The 15,252-nt window shown below is 40.5% G+C and overlaps 1 protein-coding gene and 1 long non-coding RNA gene across 2 annotated transcripts; one reads left to right on the top strand and one right to left on the bottom strand.

The window, feature by feature from the left end:
- Positions 1 to 2,031: 2,031 nt before the first annotated feature.
- si:dkey-17m8.1 (C-Jun-amino-terminal kinase-interacting protein 4) lies at positions 2,032 to 13,809 on the top strand. Its single transcript, XM_046400116.1, has 28 exons — positions 2,032 to 2,176; positions 3,835 to 4,221; positions 4,347 to 4,541; positions 4,665 to 4,785; positions 4,888 to 4,958; positions 5,087 to 5,151; positions 5,708 to 5,780; positions 5,910 to 6,076; positions 6,235 to 6,512; positions 6,978 to 7,035; positions 7,256 to 7,408; positions 7,528 to 7,570; positions 7,711 to 7,835; positions 8,002 to 8,055; positions 9,337 to 9,477; positions 9,556 to 9,691; positions 9,846 to 9,932; positions 10,024 to 10,071; positions 10,218 to 10,359; positions 10,534 to 10,576; positions 10,694 to 10,774; positions 10,932 to 10,999; positions 11,099 to 11,247; positions 11,338 to 11,509; positions 12,126 to 12,239; positions 12,327 to 12,425; positions 12,537 to 12,626; positions 12,748 to 13,809. Exons 2-28 carry the CDS (start codon positions 4,123 to 4,125, stop codon positions 12,864 to 12,866), a joined length of 2,991 nt encoding a protein of 996 aa, XP_046256072.1. The 5' UTR covers positions 2,032 to 2,176; positions 3,835 to 4,122; the 3' UTR covers positions 12,867 to 13,809.
- Positions 13,810 to 13,845: 36 nt separating this feature from the next.
- Positions 13,846 to 15,205, bottom strand: LOC124065073. The gene is made up of 2 exons (XR_006844363.1): positions 14,850 to 15,205; positions 13,846 to 14,456 (listed from the first exon to the last, which is right to left on the bottom strand). It is a non-coding gene; the product is annotated as an uncharacterized LOC124065073 (long non-coding RNA).
- Positions 15,206 to 15,252: the final 47 nt, after the last annotated feature.

Below are 15,252 nucleotides of genomic sequence, written 5' to 3'. Positions count from 1 at the left end.
CAGGCTGCATATAAAATCATTTAAAGAGATCTGATAGAGGAATTAAGAGCGATCATGACAACTAAGATGGAAACCCTCGATCCTTCAACTCTACAAGAGGCAGCTTCGACTGTCACCTACGACCATAAATCTGAGACAGTGGTCTTACCAGGAGGGGTCGTCTCAGTGGCGGGCGTAACAGTGATGACCGGGGGCGTTGAGCTGTCCTGCGGATCCTGTATGCTGGCCTTTGGGTTTTGGGGAACTCTCATCGGCTTAAGTTGTGTAGCCGTGGGACTGTGGGATCAACTGAACCACTCCAAAGGCAGAATCTCTCTCTTACTGGGACTGGGATTTGTGATTCTGGCCCTCAGTTTCATGGTGGTGGGAGGCGTGGTGGCATTTTACCTCCTGGTGAAGAAGAGAAGAGCGAGGACTCGAGAGGAGAGAGAGGATGGAAAAGAGGTTCTTGTAGAGAGTGGAAGGGTAATTAAAAAAGTCACAGTGTAAAAAAGAACTGATGTCAGGATACAATCGAAATCGATGACAAGTCTACACATAATTCTGAATGGACTAGAAATGACACACTGAATTGCGTTGTGCGTTGTGCCTCATATACAAAGCAAGCTGACTGCATAACAGCCCTCTCTCTATACCTCCTTCTCCTCCTTTAATCTTTCAGGGTGTATTATGTACACACTGATACTACTACTTTCAGCTTCTATTCCACTACACTTTAATGGCAATTTTGTTGTTTTTACTGAACTATATCATATCAACAGCTGTAGTTACTTTACATATCAGAACTTCAGTTGCAAAACATTATGAGATTTGTGTATATTTGTTTTGTTCTCGTGATCATTGCTCATTTTACATGTACCGTGTAGACAGAGCATGTAGACTATGTAATAAAAAGACTATGTGTAAAATGTGTATTTCAGAGTGATGGCATTACAGATGAACACAAATGCTGAGACAGACAGAAAGATGAAAACCTGGAATAAGGAAAAGCATGTGGACAATAAAGGGAGACATTATTACAGAGTACAGAAGTAACAAAAGCATAGGCGTTAACTTTACAAAGACTCAGTTGTATCAAGCAAGATATTAGCTGAACATTATCAACCATTAACCTCAGACAGGTTACCTAATGGCTGCTTTGTTATCACTACACTGATCACAGGAAACTAATTTAGCTCTTAAAATTACAAACCCTAGTGACAAAATTACTAAGGTAGCTGCAGTGGGCATTCAGAGAAGACTCCTGTCAACGTTAGCTTGGTGGCAGATCTGACAAAATGTCAAAAAGCACACAGACAAACAAAAAACCAATAAGGCTAAATGTCTGTCTGTGCTTGCAAGAAAATGCTCAACTCAAGGACTGTATCTTACAGAACAGAAAACAATAACCTCAACGGAAATCGAAAGGGGGAAGAAAGAAGGGGGAAAAAAAAGAACCGAGAGGAGTGAAATGTGTTACTACCTCCATCTGCTGGAGTCAAAACAAACTGTGGCCGATTCCAATGAATTTACTCACAGTGATTTACTGTAAATGCTTTTTCCCAACTGTACCTCACTGTGTGAAGCATCTAGTAGCGTAACATCGCCTTCAGGAGAAGCTATTTTCCTATTTATTTTACAAAGCAAGTAAATTTAGACGAAGAGTTCAGAAATGGTGCCCTACAAAACCACCTGGCTCAGTCGTAGCTTTCTGAATTTTGATCGAAGTTTGAAGGTTAACTTGACACCTGAATAACTTCAACCACAAGCAACGTTGAGAAATAAACCCCCCTTGTTAATTTTCTCTTAGAATAACATGGGAAAAGAACCAGGCTAGATCTCAAGTATGTGAGGTATTTCGACAGGTATCTAACTAGACGGGGTCACCTGACAGCCTGCTGCAACCTCCTTGGTCACGTGTCATCGTTCAAGTTTCAGGAAACTTTTTTTTTTCTCCTTGCGAACACAAAACTGCCCACGCCCCGCCTCATTTTCCTTCCTATTGGTTAGTGGTGAAAATAACCGCGCTCTGATTGGCCAGACTGAGGACATGTCTGCGCCCGTCAGCAGCAACAACTCCCCCTACTTTAAACTCGTTTATGTGTAATTGATATCGAACCCGAAGGGGGAAAAAACGGCTGTAATTTCAATATTTTGGGGCAACGAAGTGCGAGTTATGAAGGAGCCGTCCGTTAAGGTGAGTCAGTGAGGCGACAGCCGAACAGCACGACGACTCGGCGTGTTTTTTGGCCAACTTTGTAAACTTGCTGCCAAAGATCTCTCAAGGTGTCCACTGTCAGTCATGTTACTTATTTATACAGTACACCACTTCAAGCGTGTCTTTGTTGAAGTTTTGTGCTCTTTTTAGCTAACCAAGTAGTAGGATAATTGCCATAATTGTATATATATAAGCGTATAACCTGTCGCCGGTTCTAGGTTGTCATGTTAATGTATTTACATTTAACTGTTTGAATATCTGTGTGCTAACCTCCCACACGCACACAGACACATATGTGCTCGTTTGGTTTGTATCGCATGACCTTATTACGCTTTATGGAGATATATTAATATGTAACATAGAAATCCACTGTCGCTCTCAAATGTAAGTTAAATGTGTGAGAGAGCGGGACTTCAAAGCCTAGAAGCGACATGCAGCTCTGGAGCTGCACCCTGTCATTAAGACGTCTTTTGCCAAATATGTCCTGATGATTCAAGCTGCAACTAGGGATTGTTTTCATTGTCAATTAACCTGCTTTTATTTTCTTGATTAATCAGTTAATCGCTTTGTCTAGAATGTGGTAGGAAATAGTAAAAAGAGAAAATTCCATCACAGTTTCCTGAACCTCAAGGTGACATCTTGAAGCTGTTTTGTTAACAGAAAATAGTCTGTTGACAAAACAGAATCTGCAACTACTTTGATAATCGATTAGTCTTTTGAGCTTCACACTGGAGTGTCAACTCCTTACACAACGTGGTGGATTTAAACATCTGGATCCTAACAACTTTTGTGCCCTTTTTCATTAAAAAAATTAAGGCTTTCTTTGGTTGCAGCCTCTCAAAAGTGATGATTTGTTTGTTATGATCAGTATTTTTCATCATTCATTGATGTTTTATTGACAAAGAAATGTCAGTGAATTTTCAAATTTCATGTGAGGAAATTAATGGTTGTGAAAATAACTATGTATTTTGTCTAACCAAAACACAGAGATTCAGTTTAAAATAATACAAAAGAAAACAGGAAATTCTCCCAGTTGAGAAAATGAAACTAGAGAATGATGGGTATTTTTGCTTGAAAAATTACCTCAGCAGTTAATTGTATATCATTGCCAGTCAGAGTCATTGCCAATCAGTTATCTGTCATGACTGATTGATTAACCAATTGTTTCTGGTGGTTTCTGGCGATTAGTGTATTAACACCACTGAACGACTCACAACACACTCATTTCTGCCTCTGAAAATGGCAGCTTTAAATAGAAATTTATGTGACTGAGTTTTATCTGTTAGTTTGCACTTGTGTGTAAGCCTTAACACTGTTAAGTGTAGTAACTGATCTTTGATGAATGTCCTTTTAGTTTGCACCCTGACTTAAACCCAACCATTGGAATGTAAATTACATCCTGACTGAGTAGACTTTTTGTATTTTTGTTTGCTGTAAAACAAACCGCATTAGTGACAGATTTTAATCGCAAAAAAATCACATGACAATATTAACCATTGCTAAGCTAATTAGCTGGCAACAAGATAAAACAGGCAAATCTACGCTTGAAACAGTTGACTGTCCTTTGGCAATTAACATAGCTGCAGTGTAGAAAAGAAACTGGTGATTTTATTATATTTTCTTCTTTTCTTTCCCAGGATGGACTCTAAAACTCCCCCTGACATCAGATAAACTTCACAGCACAGAAACAGCTAGTTAGGGCCAATCTAATAGGATGATGCCCTTGTCAAGAACAAATAGAACATTAAGTTGTAGTGGAAAGGTGGCATTGGTGTTATCAACAATGCTATAAATCTAGATAAAGTAGTTGTTTTAGCTGATGAGGAAGTGTAACCTGAATTGGCTCATATAAAATCAGTTACCTTTGGTGTTGAGGTTGAGAAACCACTTCAGTAGTTTATAGAGCAGGTAAAAATAATTGTCTGATGGAGTACAGCGAGCGGGTGCTTTGTGGGACAGGGGAGGTGGAGCTGGACCCCAACATTGTGAGTGAAGAGGCAGGGAAGCTGTATTCAGAACTACAGGTAAAGCAGTTTTTTCTTTGTCTCTACTATTATTATTTTCAGGAAAAATATGGGATGTTTTTCTGGATGGAATAATTATGTAGATGTAACCTGGTCCCTTATTCTACTACTTTGCCGCATCACAGACAGTTATTGAGAACCATGGTGAAGGTGTGGTGGAGTCCCTGGTCCCAATATTTGTGTGGGTCCTGGAGGGGCTGGCCAGTTGCAAAGCCCAGCTGAGAGACAAGGAAGAGGAGGCGGAGAGGGAGAAAGCTGACCGAGAAGAGCTGCTGGAGAGATACCAAGCAGAGAGAGCACTCAGAAAGGAAAGTCAAGAGGTGGGAATTGATGGCGTGTTGATGTAGTGTCGTATTATGTTACTTTGATTATGCGTTCTGAAAAGCTGTGAAAGTAGGTGGATGTCTTTGTCGGAGCTGTTTGAGCATTTTGTTTTCCTTTAGAGGTATCTGGAGCTGGATGACCAAATTGAGCAAGAGAGGAGAGCCATGAAGGGGAGGGAAAAGGAGAGGGAACGGCGAGAGAGGGAGCTAGAGAAGAAAGCGAGAGAGCAAGCTGATCAGTGTGAGTGTTTGAATATTAACAAACTTGCACTTTTCATTCACCTTTCTTGTGCATTTCATGACTATAATCGGTTTAAATCTAAAATGTTATGTTTTATTCCAGTGGTGGCCTTGGAGGAGCAGAAGGCAAGCCTGAATAGAGAAATGAGCACACTGAGGAATGCGCACAACAAGGTCAGATTCAGCTGTTAAGTCGAAAAATTGTATCAAGACGTGTGACTTCTTAAACAGTCTTTCATACAATATTTGCTGATTTTGTCATTGTTCTGCCTCTTACATATCACTGATGTTCTCTCCTTTAGTTGGCTCATACACATCGGGAACTTTTGGAAAAGAGAAAGGACTCTGAAAGAGATTCTCCTCTAAGGTTTTTGGAATTTATTAAACTGTAGACAGTGTCTCGCAGAGAGAGTATATTTCAGGACAGCAGCTTCATTGTGACCTGTACAAGAGCTACTGTGGGCAGTAGCCAACAGCATAATCAAGAAATCAGACTCCCAGCCCGTCACAATATTGAAGCGGATTGTAACATGCTACCTAACGTTTCTGAACTTCACCAGAACAGCTGCAAGACATAGCAGTAACGTAGCAGTATTTCTGTTTTCCTTTTACAAGGATCTCAATTACAGTATACACTATGCATAACTGAAAATGTCAGTTTGAGACCATTTTGAAAATGTTAATGTTGTGTTGTGGTTAATGAGGCATTTATAGTAAGGGTTCACTTATTAGCCAGAAAGCTATAGTTGAACCTTTTGGACCTTCTGTCTGTAAAATGGTATTTAGTGGTATTTTTCAAAATTATAATTATGTTTCAGTTAGTGTAATTTACATTAATGTGGAAGTAATGGGCAAGAAGACTGTAAGAAAGTGGTACAAAATGTATTATTCAAATGATTTTTGTTTTAATATTTTGTAACTAGGAGTCTTGGACGGCCCAAAATTGCTGAATTTCCATCCAGTCAAGTCTTGTCGGAATGCAGTGATAATGAAAAAGTAAACCTTTTTTCACTTTACACATTTATATTTTGAACTATTTTGCTATATGATCTTGACAGAGTAGTAACGGTTGTTTCCTGCTCTTTTTTTTCTTTTGTTTCTTTTTCTTTTTTTTTTTCTATGCAGGTGATTCAAAGACCGCATTCAAATTCTGGTCCCCCCTGTTTTGTTGATCTAATTGCCAAGAAACAAAATGCAGTCAATATTGCAAAACCCACCATAGATCCTTTTGTTAACGACATCATCAGCTCCACTCCTGAGCTCAATCAATTTCATGACTGTATGGGTGCCAGGTAATAATCTGAAACCATAAGCTATTTTATTGTTAAAAGTACACGCAATCATGAACTAAACCCAAGTTCACTTTAGTTTATAAACACGTCAGATATTCATGTATTTTCTCTCACTTCTCACTCGCTTACATTTGCATCATCACCATCATCACCATCAGCACTCCAATTACAAGACCAAACACCAAAGACCCACCGGGAGATGAGTTGGAGACCAGCTTGGTGGATGAGATAGGGGAGATGGAGGAGAAGAATCGCAAAGTAGAGAAAGAGCAGGGAGGAGAGAAGCAGGAAAAAGATGGAGAGGAGCTGGAGGAGGAGGAGGAGGAAGATACTAGTGTGGAGTGGGAGCTGCGCAACACTGACTCTGTGTTCTCTGAGCTGTCAGAGCTGAGTCGGGATTATGTGGAGAGTGTAGACCGAGGGGCCAGTGTCAGAGGTAAACTCGCCAATAAAACACATTTAAAGACTTTTCAAAAACAGGGCTGAAGTACTTTCCATTATTTTCAACTTAGCCAGAGGTTTAACTGGTTTTTGCAAAAGGCTGACTACCCAGGAATTATCCAGCTGTCTTGTAACCCTCAGTTCTCCATTCACCTGACAGCAGAAACAGAGTGTGTGTGTGTTTGTTGTATGCAGCACTGAAATACAGTGAAAAGTGATCACGAGACATGGTGACAAGTTGGTTTCTAAAAATACTGTGGCAATGGTGAATAACTATATATACCCTGCCAGCATGATGTGCAAGTATATCAATGACAAAGGTCTCACTGTAGGTTTCATTAAGCTTTACCATTCCATGCAGTCGCTTCCTCTTGGATTGAATGAACAATTAATGATAATACCAACTAGATCTGTATTGTTTTCTGCATGTTCAAGCATTTTAATACTTTCTTCCCTGTAGGCAGCACAGACCAGTTTGAAGAGATTCTTTCTCAGTATGAGGAACTGAAAGTCACCCAGTGAGTCCTATATTTAATTTCTCTGACTGTTTTTTCACCAGCATTGGGGGGTTTCCCAAGTACTTCAGTACAGTACACTTTCTTGCTTCAGTACAAACAAATCAATAAGAGGAAAAAATATTCTAGTCCCTGTTGGAGTTGTTTGCTCTCTTTACAGAAGTCAATATCAATTTTCTTTGTTATCTTAAATTTTTAATCTATTGCTGTTTGTGTTTTCCAGTGAGTTAACAGAAGCTGCCCGAAAGGCTGTGATATCTCGCGTCGTAGAGCTGACTGATGACCGTTCAGCTCTTCAGCTCGAAGTGTCCTCCCTTCAGGAGACAGTCTCACGACTGGAGGGGCGGCTGAAGGAGAAGGAGGAGGAAATTAAGAGGTGTATAAGATTGTATTCCTATTTTAATCTCTCCTTTTAGAAAAAAGTAACTATTTATTGTTGTTATTATAAACCCGTGTATACTGCTGTTAGACTAACTTTTTGCTTTATATTTCCAGACTTCGGAAGGAACTGGAAACATACCAGTCTGAGGATCCTGATGTAAGGAGACGTTGTTATTTTCAAAGTTAAATCATCTGCTGTATCACGAGCATGTTCTGCAACAGTAACCACTCAGTGTTGATTATGATGTATGAAACTGATGCATGTACCACATTAAATAGCATAAATCTTTCTTTCAGGCCTCTCCCACATCAATGCGTAACTTCTCTCGTTCTGAAATGGCTCGTGTGGTCATGGAGAAGAACCAGTATAAGCAGCGACTGTTTGAGCTGCAGGAGGCAGTCAGACATAGTCAGGCACTCAGGTAACTTTGCTACTGAATCAACATAGGTGTACATGTGTTTTTAAAAGTTTCTTTCTAAGCTGAGATTGGTCACTATTGAGCATTTATAATTTGCCTGTAACAAAAAGTTATATTTTGGGTTTTTTTTCTCCAATCTCCAATGTTTTTCTTCTTTTCCTTTTTATAGAGCAACAATGCAGGAGAGGTTAACAGAGGAGAGAAGGTCAAGTGTTTGGTTAAAGTAAGTGTTTGTATTGTCCATCATCTCTTGTGGTCTGTTCCAAAAACAGACCATTTCACATCATACTGCATAGTCACCCTCTTGTCAGTTAAAATTGCAGCGAGTTTAATGTCCTCGTAACACACAAAGAGTTGGCTGGAGCAGCTTTGTTCACCCATGACAACAGAGGTAGCCTGGTCCCCATGTCTGTGCTCCTGTGTGCTAAACAATGCTCAAATATTGTTGCCATGGCAGCTTAGTTAAGTATGAAACAGTATGCCTTAAAAAGAGAAAAAAGTCTTCACAGTGTTGCATTGATCTTTTGTTGATACAACAACCTGTAGTCAGTAACAACATTAAAATCTCAAATACAGCAGCAGTGGGGATGCAGCACTTGGTTTCTAAAATATTCCCCAAAATCAAACCGTTAGTGATGTGCAATGTTACGCCTTGTAATAAGCATGTGCCCATCAGCTGTGCACTGGAGATCAGACTGGAGCCATAACCACTCAAGTAAAAGAATGGTGAGGTCGCCAGGATGGCCAATCTTTCTGTGTTTGTACTGTACAGAAAACGCAGTGTTTAACTCAGTGGCATTTAGATGTTTCTTTACTTGAAATGATACACAATAGAGCCTTACAGATGCTGATTTGGATGATGACAGAGGCCACTAATGTGTTTCATAAACTTTCAGCTCCCTGATGATCTGAAGAACACCATTTAGAACAGTTCATCTGTTTATTTAGCCTAGATCTTCTCACAGCTGGGCTGGTGGGACTAAAGGGTAAAGAATGAAAGAGAATTAAGAGCCCTCCGATACTCCCAGTGACAGGATCAGCACCTTGGAGTACCGTGGTGCTCAGTGTTGTCTCATTCCTGACAGCTGTTCAAATATCATGCATAAAGTTGATGGTTTGGGGGTTGGGTGGCTGATTAGCGCATATTTTTTTGGGTTGGGCAGTGTGGATCGGCTCATGTAACAGAGTCAGTTCAGGTATTCAAAAACCCTGACACATGCAAGAGCTTATGAGAGTTACATGAAGGTAAAAATACTGGCCCTTCAGATGACCATAAGGCAACCTGAGCGTCGTGTGTTTGAGTCGGCACACGATGGCAGCTGAGCAGTACAAACCTGAGAGGGAAGAATCTTTACTGGTTTTGTCAGTTAAGCTGCTTGACATTGCATGGACCCAACAGAGAATAATTCAGATTAACAGATGTGCGATGTAACTGTACATTTGGTAATACGGTCATATGTTTTATGGTCCATATAAAATATTGCAAATTATTATTTTCTTAAAGGTTCAACCGCTTCTTTGGCCGTTCCAAGGAGACCTTAATCAGACCACCTGTTTTAGCATTTGCCCAGTCAACTACTCCATCACTCACTCGCTCTCCTCTGGGGTCTCCACAACTACCAGCTGTCAGTCAAACTCATGCTGAGTAAGTTTGTGTCGCTCTTGCATACGCTCCTCCATTTAGTCAGTCAAGCTGTTTTAACACCGTAAGATTTCTTTCTAGATCTGCTTCTCCTGCTGCTGTCCCGTCCCCTCGTGTCATGAGACGAGAACTGTACAGAGAAATTCGCTCACACATTTGGGGGTCACTTGGAAAACGGCAGTTACACGGCTGGAGCACAACACTGGCAAACACACAGGTAGTAGAAACCCACACAGAAATACAGAAATCTGAGAGGGATTGAAGAAGAGTGCAAAATTTGAAACTGTCCTAAAGTGCCCCTGGCTGTTGTATCTGTTAGTCAGATGTGTACGTTTCCACAATCATAACAATGTTTTTGTGATTAACTGTAGGACTCCCACGATGCTGTCCCAGAGCCTAAAGATGTACCTGTTCTAATGCAGCTCAGACTGTTGGATCAAAGAGACTCCACAGCCAAGGTATATCTTTTCTCTGCTAACCATCTTGAACACAACAGCTTAGCAGCCTTTACATCATAACTCCTTTACACTTACCCGTTTTTCTCTTCAGCTGAACTGTGCAGTTGCAGTCACACCTGAGATCTCAGGAGAAGCCACAGTAAGTCAGTCATAATTCCTGTTAAATAGCAACTGCAACTCTAATCGCCATTTAGAATGCCATCTGACCGTAACCAACACTTCACAGGGCTGTGTTGTTTTATGCCTCTCATTTTTCCAAACTCCATATCTGTCCTTCTCTGCTAGTGTTCTGTGTGGGTAGTTTCTGGACCTGCCTTCAGCAGCGATATCACAGTGATTGATCCAGCACGGTCCAACACAGTACTGGATCAGTTCAGCCTCCCTCCCACAGCTCCTGCTCTCTGCATCTGTGCTGTGCCTCCCATAGGTCAGTGCCGGTACAATGGTCTGCAGCAGCTGCCCACAGAGAACTTGTCTAATGTGTCCTGTACTCGTATTATCCCCTCATGCCATACTGATCATTCACTGGAAACCGTTGGAAAGCAGCACTGCTTACTTAGCGTTTCCTTTTGACACAATTGTTCCTGTCTTGTTATGTCAGGGAACACTGCAGGAACTGTGTGGATTGGAACTCAGGAAGGAAGGTAGCTTCTGCTGAATAAGCAGCTCCCTTCAATAAATAAGACAGCCTCTGAGTATATTACTTGTTGGCTAAGCAATCTGACTGAGTCTTTATTTCTTCCGTCGTCTGTGTCTCACAGTATACTTGTACACTCAGCCTCTGCTGGTAGGAGGCGCTGTCTGCAGTCTGTCTCCCTCTCCGAGGGTGTTCATTCACTCACGTAAGTCTTATCTGTGGGTTTGAATCATGTTTGTATTTGTGTTTTAGTATATTTAATTATTGTCTGTCTTAATGTTACTCTTGCTTGTCATTACGACTACGTGCATAAATCTTCGATAACAAACTATATTTTGTTAACTCTTTGTTAAATCTGCCAGGTATTCCCAGGGTCAAGTCATAGCTGGTTTAGCTGATGGGACTTTAGCGTTTTTCTCACACAGTTCAGGTAATGGGTTCCTCTTATAGTAATATCTGATTTCCATTCTGAATCCTTCCCATTTCTTGATGTTTAGTACTAAGTAATAACGAGTGCTGTGATTGACAGGTGGCTGGAATCTACAATCGCACCATGTGCTGCCTCTTGGTTCACACCCTTTGCAGCCCATTCGCTGCTTTCTTGCAAAAGGTAGCCATCTGTGGGTGGGATATTGGAACAAAGTCCATGTGGTTGACATGGACAGCAAGAAGGTTGAGGTAAGAAACAGAGGAGGTACCTGCACTGTTTGTTTCGAGTTCAGACTTGCCATTGAACTCACCATTGTGATTCCTCCTCTGACCTCACAGCGAACATTCTCAGTGTCTGAGCGCAGCGAGCAGCAGGTTCGTTACCTGTGTGCTGGTGGAAGTGGCGTTTGGACATCCTGCCGACTTGACCCAATCCTCAGACTGTTTGACTGGTCCACAGGACGGCCGCTACAGGAAGTCGATCTTACTGCTTTGGTCACCAAAACATTAGGTGCTTCTTCATTTCAAACAAATATATTTTAGATGTAAAAATAATGCATTTACAGTGGAACACGTACGTTGTCCTGTTAGCTTCGGAGGCTACAGTGCTGCAGTACGTGTCAGAATAGTGTGGTAGTTTCCTATCGTGTTAGGAAAGCACTGTGTGAGCTCATAGTGGTCCTGCTTACACCAGTGTTTGTGATGGATATTTTGATGAAACTCAGAAAGATGTCTTTTCGTTGGTATAACATTTGTTTCTCTGGTCTCAATTTTCTTGAAGATTTTTTTATATATATAGTTATATATATATATATATATATATATATATATATATATATATATATTTATACTGTATATTAGCAGCCTATGTGCTTTTCACAGCCTCTGCAAATTCGTCTGTGGGTGTGTGACAGCAGTCCATAATCAAACTAACAAGAGTTGCACCAGCTTAAGATTTTAAAAAGATCAGTTATTGTTAGTTTGGGGAATAAACAGTCAGTCAGTGGACTACAAATGGACTACTTCTTTGTGTATGCCATATCTGAATTTAAAATGACCTTTTTTATTACTTTGAGTTTAAACTCTTTTCTACAACTCGGCTAACATGTTTCCGTCCCCCTCTGTAGGTAAAGCCTTCCTGTCACTCTCACCTCTCCAGATCTCATCTCTCGCTGTCATCTCTGGTCGTCTGTGGGTGGGCACTGGAGGTGGTGCCCTTTTCTCCATCCCATTATCCATAAGTGAGTTTTACTTAAGCTGAGCATACAAGTACTTCTACTTTGTATCATCCTCTGTCTAACATTATTTCTATTGGTGATTGGTCACAGCATCTGAGGCTGTTTCCATCCCATATTGCTCCCTTGCATCAACCCAGCTGTGTTACCATGGACACAGACAAGCTGTCAGGTTCATCATTTCTGCACCTGGTAAGAATCTGAACCTATCATGCTTAATATTTTCCACAACTTGTTAATTCAGGGAAATTCCTCATAGTGCCCTTGTCCTTAAGTGACCATGTAATCGTATTTGTCCTGCAGGTTGTTTGATCACCTCTCCTGGCAGCAGCACCATCGCTACCTCTCAGCTTGTTCTCAGTGGAGGAGAGGGCTACATCAACTTCCGCATTGGTGAGAGGGAGGAAAACAACATTTCAGCCTCAATTTATTTCAAACTGTCTGATGCACTGAATCAGTTGTTTAGTTGGTGATGAATTTGTTAAATGCCTAACTGAGCCTTCCACTTTTTCAGGAGATGATGCAAATGATGGATCAGCTGAGTTGTCCCAAGCTACACCTCAGCGGTCTGAACGCAGTCACATGATCATCTGGCAGATCCCCACCCCTTCTGTACCCAGCTCTGCCCTCTGACATTGCTCATATCCTCCTTCTGCCTTTTTGGAATGAGATGGAGATGGAGATGGAGCAGGCATGTACTATACACCAGCAGAGCTTGAGACATCATTGCAAATGGTGTTTCAAGGAACTAAAGGATCCAGTTGCAACAATGAAAGTATCCTCTTAAAAAATATATGATACATGCGGTTTCATCCTTGTTTACCTCATTCATTTTGCACATCTGTATATGGACTGTATTATCCTAATGGATGATGGTGCCTTACTGTGTGACTTCATCTGATTTGATATAATTTCTGTTGAACTAGTCAGAGCCAGTAATTCAGCTGCCTGATGGCTAAAATCTATTTTTTACCTTTGCACTAATTATGCATTCAGTTTCACTGACATACAGCTCTCTGAGTCATTTTTCTACCATATCTTTTTGTATATGCAGAGTTGACATATTTTTCCCCCGAGGGGACACTCGTCTTTCTGTCAAACACTGTTCCATCATAAAGGTTAACTTCATATTGTGGCTGTTCTTTTTGTTAACTGTGAACTGGAAACAGGTATTGTTATTCTCTCAGTGTATAGATAATCAGACACTATCTCCTGATGCTGCATTGAGATGGGGATAACTTCTTTGTAATGTATTTTTTTTCTGTTCACATGTGGTGTAGTTAAAAATAACTACACATTTTAAATGTGTCTGTAAAACAATATGTGATGTCCTGTCTTTAAATTTAACAATGTCAGTGCTTATTCTTTGAAATTATTTATTTTCTGAATACCTTTTTTGCTTGATGTCTTTTGATGTCATTTTGTTTTGTTTTAATTTTATTTCCCTATCTTTTATAAAATAAGGGAGAGAAATTGTCCTATGCAGTATTTGCAGGTTGCATAAAGGTTGCTGTCATAGCATCTACTTATCCTTCTTGGAAAAACAATTAAAACTTGAGTATTAGTTCTGACTCAACCTTGTGCAAACATGATTATTGTCAATAAAAATGTCTTCAGTAGTTAACATAGTAACTTTTATTCTAAATGGTGTTTCTGTAATAGTTATGTCAATAAATCAATGAAAAACTTCATTGGAAATTGACAACATAATAGCAGATTAATCTTTTCAATTTTCACATAGTGCGTTATAGGTGTTTGTGAAAGAATAACAGCCAGAAATGATGCTCCTTTGCTTCAGGCTTTTGTGGCCTGCCACCTGGTTAAATAGAGCCCTTCATGCAGTCAGAGTCAACCACTTAGTCATTGGTAGCTTTGGGATCCATCTTCTATGTTGGGCTGCTGCGAGTCCTTGGGATCCGTATCCTGCGGCTAAGTGAGCGGGCAAGACGGTCCACAGCTCCACCCACAGTTCCCCCCAACTCCTTTTTGGTGGTTAGACCCTCAATATTGCCGCTGTACCACATAACCCAGCCAGCCAGGGACAGAAGCACCAGCAGGGCTCCTGAGTACACCAGCAGATCACCAAAGTCTTGGCCATGGATCTCAAGAGGAGCAAAGACCCCCAGCAGTAGAGATATCACACCCAAAAGGTCCATCAGCACAGCAAATATCAGCGCCAGCTTACAGTGGGACAAGCCATCATATTTAGGCGCCATGGTTACACTGAAAAACAGAGCAGAAGAGTTCTACATATCAGATATCTTCTGACTCCACAATAAACAGGAAGACAGATCTTACAAACCAATTCATGACATTTACTAAGTTATCACCTGTACAGGTCAGAGATTTTTTTCTTTCATATCTAAAACGCACATAAAGGATTTCTGTGAATTTTTTACATTCACAATTTACAGTCTTGACTTTTGTTTTCTTGCGTTAGACACTGGTCCCGCATTTACACTCACAACAAGAGCCACACCTTTCAAGTATAGTAAGTTTTAACAGTTTCAGTACACTCTTTATGCAGCCGGTAACGCCTCAGCAAAGGCTATATTACTACGAATACTTCTAAGGAAAACAAAATCTGCTTAATATTTAACATTTAAACGTACTTACAATGGAAATCGTGCGTTTTGAGTCTTTCGGGATCCACTCTAGAAAGCCACCAGTCAACAATGAAACCTGACACCTACACCCTGTCACCTGTTCTACCTGTCCTGCAGTTTTCCTGTAACGCTAACAATAAAGTGTTTACAAAGCTGAAGGTAGAATAAGTGGGTGCACATTTTAAACGTTTAGTTCTTCAAGACCAATACATCGATGAACCGAATAGCTTCTGAAAATCTAACTTTACTGTACTCAAGATATATATTATTTTTCAATTTTAAATATGGTTTCTTTTGAAATGTTTGAAATACTTTCCTAGACTGGAATCAACTACAAACAAAGCCCTTGCAACATCTTTTTTTGTTTGAATGTCTTTTTAAATTAGGAATGTTAAGGACAGAACGTTAATTTC

Source organism: Scatophagus argus, chromosome 9, assembly GCF_020382885.2.
Source record: "Scatophagus argus isolate fScaArg1 chromosome 9, fScaArg1.pri, whole genome shotgun sequence".
NCBI classification, from domain to species: domain Eukaryota; kingdom Metazoa; phylum Chordata; class Actinopteri; family Scatophagidae; genus Scatophagus; species Scatophagus argus.
This window is presented reverse-complemented; position numbering and strand designations above follow the sequence as displayed.